Source organism: Danio rerio, chromosome 13 (genome assembly GCF_049306965.1).
Source record: "Danio rerio strain Tuebingen ecotype United States chromosome 13, GRCz12tu, whole genome shotgun sequence".
In the NCBI taxonomy this organism is placed as follows: Eukaryota; Metazoa; Chordata; class Actinopteri; order Cypriniformes; family Danionidae; genus Danio; species Danio rerio.
The window spans coordinates 20,274,058-20,293,557 of NC_133188.1; the positions used below are offsets into that span (position 1 = coordinate 20,274,058).

The 19,500-nt window shown below is 34.6% G+C and overlaps 1 protein-coding gene across 6 annotated transcripts; it reads left to right on the top strand.

The window, feature by feature from the left end:
- The first annotated feature begins 143 nt into the window (after positions 1-143).
- On the top strand, positions 144-19,166 carry eif4e1c (eukaryotic translation initiation factor 4E family member 1c). Of its 6 annotated transcripts, XM_073919566.1 has the most exons (8): positions 144-324; positions 3,526-3,605; positions 8,803-8,897; positions 13,540-13,635; positions 13,747-13,810; positions 15,834-15,947; positions 16,050-16,189; positions 17,985-19,166. In XM_073919566.1, exons 6-8 carry the CDS (start codon positions 15,849-15,851, stop codon positions 18,097-18,099), a joined length of 354 nt encoding a protein of 117 aa, XP_073775667.1. In that variant the 5' UTR covers positions 144-324; positions 3,526-3,605; positions 8,803-8,897; positions 13,540-13,635; positions 13,747-13,810; positions 15,834-15,848; the 3' UTR covers positions 18,100-19,166.
- The last annotated feature ends 334 nt before the right edge of the window (positions 19,167-19,500 follow it).

Here is a 19,500-nt window from a genome sequence, read left to right on the forward strand (position 1 = left end):
TGCTATGCTGTTTGCATCTTTATTCAAAGGTTAAACTCAGTGATACACTTTGCGTTCACATAGTAGCATGCGTTTGTTGTTATATCAACAAAAATGGGTGTAATAACGTTAACAAATGTGAGGGTTTTATATAATGAAGATTCAATCGCGCCAGCTCCAGGCATCAGCGCATAACCTAGTCGCGGCGTCGCGGGCTGATTCCGGCTCGCATGCGGCAGCGCCTGCTCGCTCGGCCGCCGCATCTGGCTCAATTGACTCAGGCTGGAATCGGGCAGTGAGTCCAGGCATCCGGAGTAGGTCCAGCAGAGGTAGTCAGTCTGAGGGGTAAGTCTCCGGCAGGCAAGAACTGGCCCCAGTGTATTTTGCTATCTGGGTGGCTAGGCGTTTATTAGCAAACTAATAAAGCCCGAAAAAAGCTCTGACCTTAGCGAATAAACAGTGTTCCACCAGATCATGTATGTCAGAAACTGTAGTTTACTGCTGAACTCATTTTGTCATAGTAAAATATCACAGAAATCGAATAATAACACTTCAGTCTTCTACCGAAGCTCAGACGCCGCGCTTTGAGAAACTGTCAATCACAGCTGTCAATCACGATGACACGCCCAGCATTAAATTACTGCTAAAAACAAACTGTTTACAAAAATGAAGATCTGCACCTATTTCAGCATAATAATCAGTGCCTTAATCGACCAGAACCATCTTTCGGGACATTTTATTGCAAGTGTAATTAATTTTTTTATTTGGGCTCAAGTCTCCTTCATTAACACGGAGGAGGCGGGCTTTATGACTTGTACTGCAGCCAGCCCCCAGGGGGCGATCTAACGGCCGAGACCTTCACTCAAACGCAGGCTTGCGGCACACTTGGTTTAGATTAGATAACTTTCTTTAAGCTGGCAGGAAATCAGCACATTACATCAACAACTGTTGTACTGCCCTCTATGGACAGAAACTGACAAGCTTTGGTGTATATCCTCAAGTCAGATGACACTAATGACAATTTAATAGAGTTGATATATTATAAACTGTAGGTCTTGTCCCAAAAATCTTATTAACATGTTCAGTTGAAGTCAAAATTATTATTATTATTATTATTATTATTATTATTATTTTTGTATATATCAAGTATTGTTTAATGTAGAGAAGATTTTCTCAACAAGTGTTTAATATAAAGGTTTTAATACTAATATAATAACTAACTATTAAATATCAAAGTAATTTCTTAAAATAATTGTTTTACATCAGTTTATGTGTTATACATGCTTTTTTTTCTTTGAAAATAACTAGTAATCAAAGATTCTGATAAAGATTCATTTTATATGTCAATCGTATATGGCAAGTGGTAAATGTATTCCAATTCAGCAGGAAAGACACAGACTTGGCAACCATAGATTCGCTTATTATCTTTACCTTTTTCTCTTAAATCTGCAAGTTAGAAGCTACTTTTAGCCTTAAATCTTTTTTTATAATAAACCAAATGTTGTCCCTGGAAATATTAGAGGTCATCCTAAAGAAAACTGATGTCATGCTAAAACATTGATTACATATCACAATCCATAAATAATACTTTTTTATTATTATTATACGCTGCACTTTACTTTTTTGTCCTTAAAAACTTGTTTGTTTTTTTTTTTTTTTGGGGGGGGGGGGGGGGGGGGGTGAACACATCATGCAACTTTTTTTTTAAATTCCCATGGTTCTGCAAGTTGCAATGTCCCGAATTTTGCTTGCCAATGTTAAGCCAATTGTAATAGATTGTTTTGGTTCAATTTGGAATTTTCCCAACCAGCGCAGAGCCCGGGAGACCAGAGTGAGTGCTACGACTTTAGTGCTCTAACACTCAAACAGCAATTTCTTCCATTCAGTTGGGTTGTGGGTTGACCAGGCTATTGCAGTTCATATTACAGTGACACTTTACCAAAAAACAGTACATATTTAAATAAAGTATATACACCCTCCGAAATAAAGATACGCGAGCTGTTACTAGAGTGATACCTTTTTAAAAGGTACACATTTTTATCTTAAAGGTCCATATTAAGGGTGCATATTACTTACTTAAAGTACAAAAGTGTTTCTCTTAAAATTTTTAGGTACTAATATATACTTTTGAGGTACCAAAATAGACTCTTTAAGTTTTTTGAAACTTTTGAAAAGGTACCACCCCAGTGATAGCTCGCATACATTTATTTCAGAGAGTGTATGAAAATAGACATTAAATATGTTAAGATACACACAAGTAGACTAGTGTTCAAAATAAACATTTAGCATTAGCATGTTACTAAATGTCACGTCATTCAGTCATTGACACTGATGTTTAACAGGATGGCCTGTCTCACAATCTCTACTCATTCATCCCAAAGCTCAGTGGGCTTAAGGTTCCTCCACATCAAACTTTCCATTGTCCAGCTGTCCTAAATCCTCAATAGGTGTGTAAATGCAACTTACATTTAGACACATAGACCAAATGCAACCCCCCAAAAAAAAAAAAAAAACACTACATGGAAACTAAACAAGTTTATTCAATGACACAAGGAACAAAATAAAAAGGAAATTAGTGCTTATCTGGAATGTAATGATAATGGAAACCTCCCTTTAGATGGGAAATTCTGAAGGCTGTCTTAAGAGGTAAACTCAAAGAAATATCTTCTTTCATTCATTCATTTTCCTTCAGCTTAGTCCTTTTGGTCATTCACAGCAGAATGAACCGCCAACTTATCCAGCATATGTTTTACACATAAGATGCCCTTCCAGCTGTATCCCAGTAATGGAAAACATCCATACACACACACATACACCACCACCTTTCATTCATTCATTCATTTTTTTGTCGGCTTAGTCCCTTTATTAATCCGGGGTCGCCACAGCGGAATAAACCGCCGACTTATCCGGCAAGTTTTTACGCAGCGGATGCCCTTCCAGCCGCAACCCATCTCTGGGAAACATCCACACACACATTACGGACAATTTAGCCTACCCAATTCACCTGTACCACATGTCTTTGGACTGTGGGGGAAACCGGAGAACCCGGAGGAAACCCACGCGAAGGCAGGGAGAACATGCAAACTCTACACAGAAACGCCAACTGAGCCGAGGTTCGAACCAGCGACCCAGCAACCTTCTTGCTGTGAGGCGACAGCACTACCTACAGCGCCACTGCCTCGCCACACTACCACCTATTTGGTGTATTCAATTCACCCATAGTGCATGTCATTGAACTGTGGGGGAAACCAGAGCACTTGGAGGAAACTCACGCCAACACGAGGAGAACATCCAAACTCCACACAGAAATACCAACTGACCCAGGCAGCACTTGAACCAGCAACCTCCTTGCATTGAGGCGACAGTGCTAACCACTGAGTCACCATTGTCAAAATCACTCTCTCACCTTCACCTTATTCTCTGCTTTATCAAGAGTCACCACAGCGAAAAAAAATCATCAACTACAGCTGCAACCTAATATTGAGAGTACAAGCCTCGGTGATGGGAAACACACACTATGGTTAATTTTGTTTGTCTAATTCACAGAACACCACGCAGAGGACATCCAAACTCCGTACAGAAAGACTTCCTGATTACCCGGGACACGAACCAGCGACCTTCTTGCTGTGAGGCAAACACTCAGTCAAAAAATGTTCAGTCATCTAGCACATCTTATATTAATGTAAAATTGAAACAAGATATTATTATCTGGACATAATGATCAAAACTTCTTAAATTGAAATGAAAATGAATACATCTGAACAGAAAACCATAGAGACAGTTCACCCCAAAACACCATTTGATCACCGGCACCGCACTGATCTATAATAGAGCACATATTATATATCATTCAATATAGATTAGTAGCTCACTCTCAATTGGTTCCAAACCTTTATGAGTTTTTTAAACCCAAAATAAGATATTGTGAAGAAAGCTGAAAACCTGTAACCACTTACTTCAATAGTATGAAAACAAAACAAATACTATGGGAGTCAATGGTTACAGGTTTCCAACTATTTTACAATATCTTCTTTTATGTTTAACAGAAGAAAGAAAACCTGAACATTTGAAACGTAAAGAGTGAATATATGACGAAATATTTTACATTTTTAGTTGATCTATCCTTCTAAATGAGTCTAATATGGTCTAATGATTAGTTAATATTGTTTTTATCTAAACTAAATAACATCTAATAGGCGTCCTTTGTAAATTGTGATGAAATTGTATATAGATAGTGTTTTGTTTTGAAAAAAACAAAACAAAAATAAATGAACACATTTATACCATATATACAGTTGAAGTCAGAATTATGAGCCCAGTTCATTTTTCCCTAATTTCTGTTTAACGGTATAAGAAGATTTCTTCAACACATTTATAAACATCATAGTTTTATTAACTCATTTCTAATAACTGATTTATTTTATCTTTCTATGATGACAGTAAATAATATTTTACTAGATATTTTTCAAGACACTTAAAGTGAAATTTAAAGGCTTAACTAGGTTAATTAGATTAACTAGGCAGGTTAGGGGAATAAGGCAAGTTATTGTATAATGATGGTTTGTTCTGTAGACTATCAAAAATATATAGCTTAAAGAGGCTAATAATTTTGACCTCAAAATGTTTGTTGAAAAAAATAAAAACTGCTTTTATTCTAGCCAAAATAAAACAAAACACTTTCTCCAGAAGAAAAAAATAAGATCAGAAATACTGTGACAATTTCCTTTATCTGTTAAACATAATTTGGGATAGGTTTTGAGTAAACCTTTATTTATAAATAAATAAATAAATAAATAAATAAATAAAAGGTATATTGCTTTTTTTTTCTTGACTCTTGAAACCATTTTGTGTATTTGACCGAAATTGTACAGTCACATTAAGTCTAAAGTTTAAAGGTCCCAAAATCAAAGTGCAAATTGTATTTTGTTTAAATAGAAAATTACTAAAGCTAAACACTCACTGTATTTTCTTAATATTAGTAGTGCTTCATATTGTTGTAATCAAAAATGTATGTTTTATTTAATCTATTAATTATTATTATAATTATTATTTTTAATATTATTATTATCAATAAACATTTATAATTTGTTGCTATTATTACTACATTCATAATTGTTTATGTAAAATTTATATATATATATATATATATATATATATATATATATATATATATATATATATATATATATATATATATATATATATATATATATATATATATATATATAATTCTCTATTCCCCTAAAATCTCAAAATACTATATATGGTAGTCAAAGGTTTCCAACGATTTAAAAATATCTTCTTCTGTGTTTAACAGTAGAAGGAAACCATAAATGTTTGAAACAAGTAAAGGGTGAATGGATGATGACATATTTGACATTATTAGTTGATCTATTCCTCTAAACAAGTCTAATATGTTGTCAAATGATTATTGTTCTGATATAATATTGTTTGTATATAAACAGAACAACATCTAGTAGGTGTCCTTTGTAAATTGTGATAAAAATTGCATATAGATGGTCTTTGGTTTTGCTAAAAAAAACACATTTATACAGCATAGTTGAAGTCAGAATTATTAGCCCCCTGAATTATTAGACCCCGTTTACTTTTCCCCAATTTCAGTTTAACAGAGAAGATTTTATCAACACATTTCTCAACATAATAGTTTGTTCTGTATACTATTGAAATAAATATAGCTTAAAGGGGCTAATAATTAATTAAAATACATTTATACAACATATATGCTAGATTTTGAGGAAATGAATAAATTAAAGGTATATTGCATTATTTTTTTTTCTTGATCATTGAAAACCACTTTGTGTCTTTGACCTAAATTGTAAATATAGTTAAGTCATGTTTCTAAAGATCCTAAAATCAAAGTGCAAATTGTATTTTGTTTAAATAAAAAATTACTGAAGTTAAACACTCACTGTATTGTTTTCTAAATAATAGTAGTGTTTATCATTGTTGCAATCAAACCTTATGTTTAATTTAATCTATTGATTATTATTATTATTATTATGATCAAATATTATAATTTGTTGTTGTTGTTTTAATACAGTTATAATTTATCTATATAAAAATGATATGTATAAATTGCTATTATCAAAAAAAATCTCGAAACTCTTAAAATAAATAGACGCATCTTCATCGTTTGTGTGTAGCGCATCCCTTGCGTTAAACGTGCGTGAGCCCCGTCAGCTTCCGTAGATTCTCGAGCGCGTGCGTGACGCAGCAGCGTCCAACGGTCAGAAGAATTTTCACAGGCAAGATGGCGACTTCGGAGCCGGTAAGAGGGATCGGGCTTGGTTCATTTAGGGCTTCCCAGCTGCCAGAAATGGTAAACCGTTGTCTGCTGTGTTGTCTACGGGACATGTTTAAGCAGTGAGCGGTGGCGTTAGAAGCTGGGGGTGTCTTTGCGGCGTTTAGCGGTTTTTCGGGGCGGCTCTGCTGCTGGTGACTTTAGAGACTGGGAGGGTCCGGACAACGACAATTCATCAGTCCCAACACCCGCTAACGGCTCATTTCACTCCAGTGGAGCGATACCAACCGGGTTTTGAGGCAGATGGTGTCGGCTTTTCTGTCGTCTCGACGTGATGCGACCATCTCTCCAGACATCTGGACACGTGTGTTCGTTGCTAACTGTGTTCGGCTAGCGTGCTCAGCCGTGTCAGCTTGATACGTTTCGATATTCAATATTTCAATTAAACTTGACCCTTCAGAGTGCACGGGTTCATTACAATGGAGTTTAATTTAACGAATATCACTGAAGTCATTGATCGCTGAATTAAGTCCGCATGTGTTTAGAGCAGTCTGTACCGTGGCGGACAGTAGAGGGTGTATGACTCCAAATTGAACTGGAAATTATACTTGCCGACTAACGTTATAGTGTGTGTGTGTGATCTGCAGTGTACTAGAACATGCTGTAATCTAGCTAGTTGTCTTGGTAACGGAGCTCAGGGTCCCGTCAAGTCTGATCAGGTATTCCGGGGATTTAGTAGTATTGAGTATTTAGTAGTATTGAACTAAATAGGTTGCAGTTGCAACATCTGTTTCATCCAGTATGTTTTCTGTTAACGTTTACCAAAACAAAGATGATTGATTTGTCCAAGATGCCCTTTAGCAGTGACGATGACAGATGCTGTATGTCACTATGGTTGAGATTGAGGTAAAGTTGGTTTTGTTATGTTATTTCTAATAGGGCAATCGTATTAGCAGCCAATGACTATCAAAGTACAAGATTGTTCACAGTCAAATATATAGTGCTAATTTTGTTTTCAAGATAGAGGTAAAGTTGGTTTTATATTCGCACATTCGTTCATTTAGAAGTCTCCATATTGCTTACCAGTTACTTTGAATATTCAATCGGAATTAACATTTATGACTTAACATTAACACTATCTTATTGACTGTGAACAATGTTGAACTTTGATAGTCATTGGCTGCTTATTTGATTTCCCTATTTAGAATTTGCAAAGAATACTTGTCAAAAATGATGTTATTAAGGAAAGTGTCTGAATATCTAAATATAAAACCAACTTTACCTCCATGTTTTCAAGTCATACTTGCATGCCATTTCAGACCGAAAATTCAAAGTAACATGGTAAACATTATAGACAGTTAAATGAACGAATGTGTGAATATAAACCAGCTTTACATCAATGGGGTTGAGGACCTTAAGACTAGCGCAATGAGGGGATTGTCTGGATATTTCCTTTTACACGACTGAATGACCTTGAAATTTCTGTTATCATTTTTTCCAGCGTCATGGAAAAATCTGGGGATTTCAAAATAGACCTGAAATAGTCCTGCTATGATTATGTTAAAGTTTTTTTAGTGTGTATGTTTGTGTGTGGTGGAACCATAAACCTCAAAATAATATATTACATCTTATTACATTATTAGAAAAAAAAAGGAATCTGTTAAAGTTTTAAATTGAAAACTTTAGTATAATGCCATTATTTGGCAAATACTAAACTGAAAAAAAAAAAGAATTAAAACATAATAATGTAGAGCGTCATGATTTTTTTAGCCCCTCTTGGAAAAATGTACTTTTGGAAATTCATGGATGACAGCAATAGTCAAATTAGTATTTAAATTAATTTTATATGTAATCTGCTTTTGGTGCTTCACACTTTTTAATTGGTCATTTTATATTTTTAAGAATAAGGTTCTAATTTAGGACAAAATTTACTAATATTTTCTCTATTTAAATTCAACACTGTAGGCCAGTAGTAAAAGATGACTTCACGTCACATTTTTGTTTTCTTGCGCAGCTAGATGTTGGACTCAATGTTTGCTTGCATTGGTTAAAACTGATTAGCTGAAGTCACCCAGAAGGGACAGCCAGAGGATTCCGCTTGGTCTTAAAGCCTTTTTTGATGGGTTATTTTCACAATTTATGATGGAATGGTTGTCAAAATAGGACAAGTGAGCTCATGTATGGGACAAATTCTGGACCTTTGTCAGTGAGGGGTGGGTCTTTCGAACACTGGCTATGGGTCTGTATACAGTCAGTGTATACAGCAATTGAAGTGACAAAAAAGGGTGTTGTTAGGTAGAATTAGGATAATTGTTTTAAAAGTTTTTGCTCCAAATATTGAATAATACTATACACCAATCTGGTATATATCACCATTCACCAATTATTTTAACTTCATTTACTTATTTTTAACTCATTAAAAAAATTATTAAATTAAGTTGTTTTTGGTTAAAAATAAAATAAAACCTCACCAAAGTATTAGTCAGTGTGAATCTTACTCTGTTAAAGTAAAAAACTGCTTGAAGTGTTTGAAATTCATTGATTCTGTTTTGTTCATGTAGCGAGGAACTGAAACTGAAGAAGTCCGCGCTGATAGTCCTACGGCTGTTGTGACGACAAGTCCTGAACAGTACATCAAACACCCTTTGCAAAACAGGTAAATGAATTCTACTATGAGTTAAAGGCAGTTTGGAGATCATATCAACTGCATGTTTGTTAAAGTTAGTGGCCATCTGAAGTGGTGTTCATTCACTGATCTGTATAGAGGTAAATTTGGTTTTATATTTGGATATTCAGACATTCTCCTTAATAACGTTATTACAGAAAAGTATTCTTTGCAAATTCTAAATAGGGAAATCATACAAGCAGCCAATGACTATCAAAGTACAACATTGTTTACAGTCAATTAAATAGTGCTAATGCTGTTTTGAAGTCATACTTGCATGCCAATTCTGATTGAATATTCAACGTAACATGGTAAACAATATAGAGACTTCTAAATAAATGAATGTGTGAAAATATAACCAACTTAACCTCTGTCTGCTCTGCTGATCATTGATGGAATGTCCCATTGTGGCATCAAATTAAATGAATGAATGTGTTTTAAATGCATTGTAAATGCAAGTGCTTTTAATGTTTCAATAACTTTTGTAAAAATAAAAATTGTCAAAATCTGAACGTAACAGATATACGCATAGATGGTTTCCGCTACATTCATTCCTCCATGGCGGGGCGCCACACCAAATTCATCCTGCCACAGCTACATTACAGCTTCTCATTTAAAACTTTCAGTCATTGTTTTTTTTTACTAGCGGGTTATAATAGCACCAAAACATATTAAAACATAAGTGAATTATAACAGCGCAAACTTTTTTTAATTGTTGTAGTGCTGTGCATTATTTGTTAAACCCTTTAAGGTGACTTACAGACAGACAGACATGGCTGCGCAATGCGTGAGGCTAGCAAACAAGGCATAGCTTTCAGTTAAGATGAAGTTTCCATATATATATATAGTTTATAAATGAAGGTCTTTGGCTCTGCATAAAATGACTTTATTTTGCTGGAGTTTATTACCGTTTCACTTTACTTCAGGATGCATTAATGCCGCTCTGTAGGTCTATTGCAGACATTCGTAAATAATTTTTGCAAAACTAATAAAGGTTGGAGACATACTCCTTACATAAATGCACTAGATTGCACTTGAGCAGCATGTTATTTACTGCAAGCGCACAAGAAAATCTGCACTTGAGCAGAGTATAATTGGGGGGAGTGCAAGAAGTTTGTGCACAAAGAGGAAATCGACATGCAAGCAAAGAGAATCGCATTCTTGTATTACATGAATGCGATCTCGATTTTTAATACTGCGCTCACGACATTTGGCATTTAAATAACGCCGTAGGTATTTGGTAGATCTGTGTAAAAGATCTGTTGCCACAGCGAGAAAAAATCCTGCAAAAATCACTGACATATAAAATAAAATATGCATGCTTATTTTGATCTGTACGTTTTAAAAGTGTAAAAAAGCGATTGGTTTAAATTTGGACAGGAATAGTTTTTAATTTTTTATTAAACATTTGACATGCTAAATAACTTGTTGCTGACAAATAGGTGAACGGTTTGAAGAATGGGAGCAACAAATAAAAGAATTTTAAAAAGCTGGGTTTAAATAAAAACATTTAAAGGACCTATTGTACTTTTATTGTTATGAGGCCTAAAAACACTTTTTTTTTTGTATTTGACCAATGTATTAATATTGAGTAGGGATGCAATGATTTATAGACTTTGGTTGTACCGTTATATTCACGGTTATCATGGCTACTAGATTAGAAAATCATATGAAAACTTATATTTTAAAGTGTTATTTATTGCTGCTCAGTAACTAAATAGTACAGCACAATATAAGTAATAAAATACAAATAGTCTATTTTTCTTTGGACTTAAATATAAGTGAGGTAAGTAAAAAATAAGTAAAGATTTTTGGCTTAAACACAAGTAATAATTTTACACTGAAAACAAATGACGGAAGAATAAATTAGATAAATAAATAAATAAATAATATTTGTCTAATGTAAATCTAAGCATCACATTAGCTAAGTATGTCCATTTTAAAGAGAACAAAAGTAGTCAAAGGCTGCTGAACCTCTGTCTGTAAGGCACTTTTGATCAACTATATTATAAAGTTGTTTGGTATTTTCATTTTGTATTTTTTTACTGACTCTATTCACTTTATTCTTCGTGTACGAGCGGGTGCAGCCATTTGAATCTATTTGGCTCGAGTCTTGCGTTCTCATTCACTTCCATTCATTTTTAGAAACAGCTCATTCTGCTACTTGATGTTGCAAACTGATATTTTCTTATTATATTATTCTACGTTCTATGTAAAGTCACAAACACACTTGTTTGTAGAGCAAGTAGTTTGACCGTGTTCTGTGGTTTATTATTCCTAGTCATATCTCCCATAATCTCGGAAGTTCTAAAAAAAATTGCAAAATGCGTGCACTTCCGCATTGAAGAATAAGGTCAATACTGTGTGTGATCTGCAGTGTACTAGAACATACTGTAAACTAGCTAGTTGTCTTGGTAACCAATCGGTACTGAAATTTTAAAAACGTCCATTTCCCACTGACATTTCAGCGATGTTCAGTGCGATCTTAAACAGTGCTGATTTGCTGTTGTGTTCACATGCTCAACAGATATAACTCATCAGTTCACCACTGTAACACAGATAAATGCACACTGGAGTGGTTTAAAGCCACGTAGATCAATCGATTCATCAGCGGATTGCTCATATGTCAACTCGTAATCAGACTCGGCACATCTTTGCGGCATTAAACAGCTTCAGTGTCTGTACCTGTGTTGGCACTCGGTAAACAGCGGTGAACTGATGACTATCACGGCCAACCACAGTGTATTCTGTTGAGCATGTGAATACATTGGCAAATCAGTGATCTTAAAGAACGCGCTCAACTGCGCTTGTGTGTTAGCGGGAAATTGACTTTTTTTTTAAATTTCAATACCAAAATTCAGTATCAACAACACTAGAAGTAGCATTCAAATGTAGTTTGTTAAAAGTAATTTTTGGAAAGAAATTAATATTTGTATTTGTTATAAATTATTATTATTATTTACATTTTCTCATTAGTGTAACTGTATTAAAAGCTGAGATGATATGGTCGATTCCAGCTTCAAGCAAATGCTGTTCTTTTGAACTTCCTATTTACCATAGTTGCTTTAAATACCAAATCAGCATATGAGAATGATTACTCTGACATTTTTACCGTCACAGGATTGAAATTCAGCTTTACCAGCACAGGATTGAATTGCATTTTATCATGTATATATGATAATAACATATTTAACTGTATTAGTTTTACTACGTATGTGATCAAATAAACGCAGCCTAGGGCATTTTAAAACAGACTTCTGAAAAAAATTATAAATTTTCTAGAGACCGTAGCTATAAAGCAAATGCTTTCAGAATAGTATGTTTTTATTTGTATTTTTTTTATTTTTTATTACTATTTAGCCAAGCAGCACATATGTAGAAAGTGTGACGTTTGCAGAACTAGCCTTGCGTGACGAGTTACAGAGTCAGATTTTAGCTGGCAGTAGTGTTTAGTGTCATTCTGAGCTCAAAAGTCATTTGAGCGGTGCAGTGGCAGTTGGCCAGTCTGCTGCAGGAAGTGCTGACTTTACATGTTGAGCTGTGTCTCATTCCAGCCCTTTCTGCCTTTTCACTGCCTGTGGCTTATTCCTGTCATGTTTACAGTTGTGAAGAGGGCACACTTTCATAAATGCAGTCACTCTCTTTTGACCATAATATAGAGTACAACTTTCAACTTGTTTTGCAAGATGCATTGCAATACCATTTTTTCTTAAAATAACTATAAGAATATTCATCCTCCAAATATTGTTCTCCCAGTATGTTACAGATGACCAAAAGTTTAAAGTTCACTATGGGACATGGCTTCAGTACAGATGAACTCTATAGTATCAGTGTCATATCCCAGACCTCTCTGCTCTTTCATGAATGACTCCTTTTGTGGTCAACGGTAACAATAGCAGCTTTTGTTTAGTGGAGCTGCATTGTTTCTGTCTTTTGCCTTTTATGTTGATGCTTAGAATAAAGCATTGTCAAGGGTGAAAGTGCTCTTGTATACTAGATTTTTTTGGGAAAATTATAGAAAGATGTTTCTATGTTCCCCGAGATTTTCCCATCTTCCAGCAACATTGTATTACATATACAATATTGTATACATTGTATACAGTATTATAAAAAATGTAACATAAATATAAACCTGAAAGCTCTGCAGTCATTATGTCAGTTTACATTGTCGCATGATCTTTCAGAAATAATTCTATGATGCTGATTTGGTGCTAAAAGAAAACATTTCTGTCCAATTAATATTTTTTTTTAAACTATTATGAATGTCATCTTCGTTTTTGTCCATTTCTTTGAATGGAGAGTTCAAAAGAACCAATATATTTTGAAAAGAAATTTGAAAACATTTTTATTTCACTCGATTCATTTTAATGTTTAGTTTTAATTACAGCATCGTTCAAGCCATTTAATCCGACTCTTCTGAGAGATTTTACCAATTTGTACTCATTAATGCTTTGACCAGAAATGTTTAACTTTGAGAGCTAATTTTGGCACAGCAGTCTTGGTTTTCCATTGGTTAACAGGGCAGTATGAGTCATCTGTCAGATGATGCAGCTCTTTGAGAACGTCTACATGAATATTATATGAGTGACCTAATGAAACTCCTTCTGACCTGTCCTTATTTGCATCCCTGCAGATGGGCCCTCTGGTATTTCAAAAATGACAAGAGCAAAAGTTGGACAGAAAACCTGCGTCTCATTTCCAAGTTTGACACAGTGGAAGATTTCTGGGCGTAAGAATTATTCTTTTACTAACTTTTGAATTTTTCTTGTTTTCCTCGTTTAGGTAAATACACATACATTTAAATGGAAAATCATAATGGATTTTTTTTTTCATTCTTCAGATTATACAATCACATACAACAGCCCAGTAAGCTTGGATTTGGCTGTGATTACTGCTTATTTAAGGTAAGATGGGGAAGTGGGTAGTGACAAGTGTAACATTTATAGTATTTGATAATAACATTTTAATGATGTTTGTGGCTGCAAATAAAAAAGATAATTGGTTTTGAGAGTTTAAAAGCTTTCAATGTGTTTATGTATGTCCCTGTAAATCAAATTATAAAAGTATAAAAGATGTTTTTCATATTTTTTAAAATAAACACAGAAATTTCAGTAGGTAATGCAAGGAAAATAGTATTTCTTACTGTAAAAGCATTGTTTTATTGTGATTCATATAATGCAAAACATAATATAAACCACTGAAACACCACAAATCATTATCATAACATTTATTGAACTAATAGAATATTAATACTAAGACTTGAGAAGCACCCAATGATTTATTGATCTATTTGTGAAGTTTTTTTTAACAAATCATAAATTGCACTCAATTTTCAAAAGATCTTTGAATGATTTAATAAAACGCGTTTTAATATAGAATCTTGTCTTGTCATATTTGGCCATAACAGGCATAAAGCCTGCACAACATAATAGGGATGGATGATACTGGGAAAATATGCAGTATTGTTGCTGTTGAGTATTGCGATAACATTTCTTTAGAGAAATGCTGTGTTTGTTAGCTATTTTTAAAAATAATTTAGATAATTATAGTATTAAAATAAACAGCCAAAGATATTACGCAGATGTTGTGACACTTGGATGTAGTCTTTTTCATCACTTGTCATCTACTTCTGCCATCTGCCAATAGCATAATAACACTTACTGTGAATGAAGAAATAAAGAGTAAAGTAAATGTCTATGGACCACAGATTCATCAAGTTTGGATAAGCAACTTTTGAATGCAAAACTCAAATATGATTACATGTACTGGCATTGCGATTGCAATAATCTTTTGATATATTGCTATTAGGGGTGTCACGATTATCGAAATGTATGCTCCATTTCAATTATCGAATCAAAAAATAGAATCGTCGATGCTGCCACGCCCCCATGTTACGTCAGCTTGGCTTGCCAAGCGGGAAAAAAACAGGCTTGTTGAAGTGCTTGTTAAACTGCAGAAGCAGGAGACACGTCGACAGAGCTTAAACCCTCTTTTCTTTCAATGAAGTCACCGGTGTGTAAGCATTTTGGATTTCCAGTGAGTTATGTTGACAACGTTCGTGTTGTCGACAAAAAAAAAAACACAGTTTTGCAAGCTCTGCTATGTACGTATTACGTACGGCTCGTCCGATAGACAACACCGGCATCGCAATCCTCCGCCTGCCCCAGTTGCAAATCCGCTCGCGAAAAGTACACACTCAGGCCCTGTTTACACTGTCTTTGTTTTTAAATGGCATTTTAGAACGACAACGATTTGACATTTACAGTGGCGTGTTGCATTTCTGAGCAGCCCTCCTTCCTCTCTACCTCTGAAAATTCACATCACGTGACCACACAGACACAGCCATGCGCTCGAGACAGCAGGTCCAGGCAGTCAGAGGACTGCTTCAATCTTTTACTCACTTGTACTTAGTCATTTTAGCAAACACCTCAGATACTGTTGGCTGGTTCCTGTTGGTTGTGCGTCTTTTTTACCGACGCCATTATAACGACACAGATCACTGCCTATTCACGAGTCCCGCTGAAAAAGTGATTGACAGGTGGTAATTATGTGTGTAACTTGCCTTTATTCATTTACTGTATGATTTGTTTATGGGTAAAACAAAGATCATACAGGTCAGGTAGTTTAAATGGTAGGCTACAAATAATTAATTGGTCATTAATTATTCATAATCGAAAATCGAATCATGCCTTTAGAATCGAAAATGTAATCGAATCAAGGATTTGGAGGATCGTGACACCCTTGATTGCTATATTTTGGCAGTATTACTCACCCATTTTGATGGAGCTAAACTAAAATGTGTGGCATTATTGCAGAGCATTCAACAGACATTTAACGGACTATAAATAACTAATTTTATGCTAATAAATGCATGAATGTTAGGCCTTAGCAACAATTACTAAACTAATATTGTGTGTTGTGTCTCAGGATGGTATTAAACCCATGTGGGAGGATGACAGGAATAAACTGGGTGGACGGTGGTTAATGACCCTCAGCAAACAGCAACGGCACAACGACCTTGACCGCTACTGGATGGAGACCGTAATAGTCTTTTTTTTTTTTTTTTTGCTTGGGTCATATATTTTGATAGACAGCTGGATGTGCATTTCTGACTGTCCATGTGTCTGTCATCTTCTTTTGCAGCTGTTGTGTTTAATCGGAGAGTCCTTTGACGAGGCCAGTGAAGATGTGTGTGGTGCTGTTGTCAATGTCAGGCCAAAAGGGGATAAAATAGCCATTTGGACAGGCAACTGCCAAAACAGGGACGCAATCATGACGATAGGGTATGTAACCATCCACACTTGAAGACATTGTTGAAATAGTGTACATCAGAACAGATGTAAATGTTCTGCTTAGTGTAGCCATGGAAAAATACACCATAATTCAAACATTTTAGGTTATTACTGTATACAAGTTGGCACCTGCACTTTACTACATTATAGATTATTCTAATATTACATTTTGTGGCTTAGAAATGCACAATTGACAGCTTGAACTGACAGTGGCAGTATGTAAAGTGTGGGTTAGAGGCTGAAAATAAAAATTATTTGCTCAGATTGAACTAATCGTACATTAACAAAGCAGTAAATATTGTCTACAGTTGGTAAACCACAATGACCTCAAGCAACTCAAAAGAGTGATAAAAATAGCCTTACTATATAGCTTGCAGCCACATCTGATCTCTGGTCAAGTAGTATGATGGACCTATTCTTGAGCCTTATTTGCACTACACTGATGATGATTGTAAGCTGCGCAGAGATGCCTTGAGACGGCATGGTTTCCATTACATTAAAATTATTATTAACATGAAAATATTTGTTTACAGAAGATGCAAGAAATGCACTGTTTAAAATATTATTTACAGGATATGCAATAGTTGTTTTATTTAGAAGAGATGCTGATTGTTTTCTACTTTTAATATGAAAAACAAATGAAAAATATATATTTTTTCCAAAAGTGCAAATTATTTATTTTCAAAAAAAAAAAAAAGTGACTGTTGGTTTAAGGCATTGTGTGTTTTAATTTCAGTTGTTCAATGATGATATTCAATAAATAATTATAGATAGTAGATAGTGTGTGTTTCCTTCAATTATTTTAAAATCAAGTTATGAACCCTATATTAAAAATCTCTTGTAGTATGTGAGCATATTTACTGTACAAAACTTGTAAGTGAACTATGAGGGCAAACAAATAAATCAATAAAATAGTCGTTCAATCATCGTAATCGTGTTAATGTCTAATTGATTAAGATTTTTGCTTTTGTTTTTTCGATTAGTTCATAGATCAAACCATCGTTATACAATAACTTGCCTAATTACCCTAACCTGCCTTGTTAACCTAATTAACACGGTTAAGCCTTTAAATGTCACTTTATACTTTATGTATAGAAATGTATTGAAAAATATCTAGGAAAATATTATGTACTGTTATTATGACAAAGAAAATAAATCAGTTATATGAAATGAATTATTAAAACTATTAAGATTAAAAATGAGTTGGAAAAACTCTTCTCTCCCTTTAACAGAAATATGGGGGAAAATAAACGGGGGTAATAACTTCAACTGTATTTATATATGATACATCAGATATAAGTCCAAAATGCTCAGTAAATACCTCACATGTTGAACATCGGAAATGAACCATGGCCTACTCATTGCAAAACCTCCTTAGTTGCTTATGCATTTACCATTATGCAGTAACCAACTCTTATGATATTTATCCATGGTTTGTCTAAGAGAAGATGTAATTTTGCCCATGTCAGATGTATCTTTTATCAGCACTATCCACTCTTTAATAGTTGCATTCTCATTCAGCCATTTTGTAGATATTGCTTTTTTTTACTAGGAACCAATAACACTTTAAGAAGGTATTTGTTCTGAGCATTAAAATCTGTTATGTTTTCTACCCAAATAGTTCCAAAGCTGCGTCTCAAAACCCATTATGTGACGATCCCATTTGTTCGATGTTGTAAAGTTCTTGGGATTGAAAAATGAAAGAAATGTTTAGCGGATGTTTGATGAAGTCTGAAAAGCATACTGACAGTGCTGTATTTATTTATTTTTTGCTTTTCTTCTTTAGGCAACAATACAAAGAGCGTTTGAGTCTCCCAAGCAAAACCCTCATCGGATACCAGTCACATGACGACACCTCTAGCAAAAGCGGCTCTACAACAAAGAATATGTACTCTGTTTGAAGAAAACTAATCTCAACTCATTGTAGGTTTATACAATTTCAAATTTGCATCACATTAATACTTTTCAGTTGTCAACTACTGTAGTGTCCTTCCTTTTTAAGAAAAGAAAATAAAAAAAAAGTCAAATGTAAATGTAGTGCTCTCCAGCCTGAATCGATCAGCAGCGTCACCGTGTGGATCAGGCACCGTCTGCTTGTTTTAGACCTGAGACAGGAGCGCCAGTTGAGCTAGACGTTACTGATATCATTTTAGCCATTCGGGAGAGTTTAAAAGGACTAATCCAGACTTACCTAGATGAAGAGGTTCTAAAGCTTAGACACGAGAGACCAACCGCTCTTCGCTTTAACCTTTCACTTTCTCTCACGCATCATCAGTTGTTTCTCACAGTCAGACGAACAAATAAACCCACCACTTTATCCACACGGACGTTTTAAGGGCCCAAACTGTTTTAACATGCTTTGGTTGGAGGTGTTTGGCATGAGACGAGTGTGCAGAGGCACCTGCAGACTGACTATCTTAAAGGTTTGTAAAGGATTACTTTCGGTCGCGCTCCATGTTTTGAATTTGGAGGAGTGGTCGTTTATTGTTTCAGCTATGCTGGAATTGTGGCATCTTGCTTGTAGACCTATTATCTAACAGTTGTGTTTCTCCTTCATCCCCTTCATCTATTTATGATGTATGCATTGCAGTTCAACTATGTATAGTGAGAGGAAGACCATGGAAATCAAGCTTTCTTTCAGTTCTTTTTTTTTTTTTTTTTTTTGAGGTTCTTAGCGATGTTGGACTACTGCTTGCTGTTTCTCTTTTTTGTTTGTTAGTTTGAGCTTCTTCTTTTTTTACAGTGTATTCAGTGAATGCCTGGACATACATGCTTATTAGGTTTGCTTTCACCTTCCCCTCATTGATACTGTAGACATTTTCTAGTTTGCCCCCACTCTTTGGATCATTGAAAGAAGAGAGGATTCATTCATTGTGAATTTATTTTGCTCATAATGTATCTTTATTATCTGTAATTCCAGGATGTATATTACCTTCTTTCAAAGTAAAGGTTATGTGCTTTGCATTAACTTTTGGAGAGTTTTTTTATTCTCTTGCCTTATGGCAAAAAAAAAAAAAAAAAGAGGGTTTCTGTCGTGTGTTTTCACACCTCTAGTTTGAAAAAAAGTCAGGAAAGTGGATGTGTTCAGCTCTGTTTAGGTCGAAGAGGGAAGGGTTTGCATTAAAATGTGAGTTTCCGTTTGGGCACTCGCTGAGATGGATAGATAGATAGATAGATAGATAGATAGATAGATAGATAGATAGATAGATAGATAGATAGATAGATAGATAGATAGATAGATAGATAGATAGATAGATAGATAGATAGATAGATTACAGATAGATAGATAGATAGATAGATAG

What these genes read in the sequence shown, in the direction of transcription:
- eif4e1c (XM_073919563.1), top strand. Translation starts at nt 6,251, where the DNA reads ATGGCGACTTCGGAGCCGGTAAGAGGGATCGGGCTTGGTTCATTTAGG. An exon ending in GTGATTACTGCTTATTTAAG is followed by an intron (nt 13,811 to 15,833) that starts GTAAGATGGGGA and finishes GTTGTGTCTCAG; the next exon opens with GATGGTATTAAACCCATGTG. An exon ending in GACGCAATCATGACGATAGG is followed by an intron (nt 16,190 to 17,984) that starts GTATGTAACCAT and finishes TTTCTTCTTTAG; the next exon opens with GCAACAATACAAAGAGCGTT.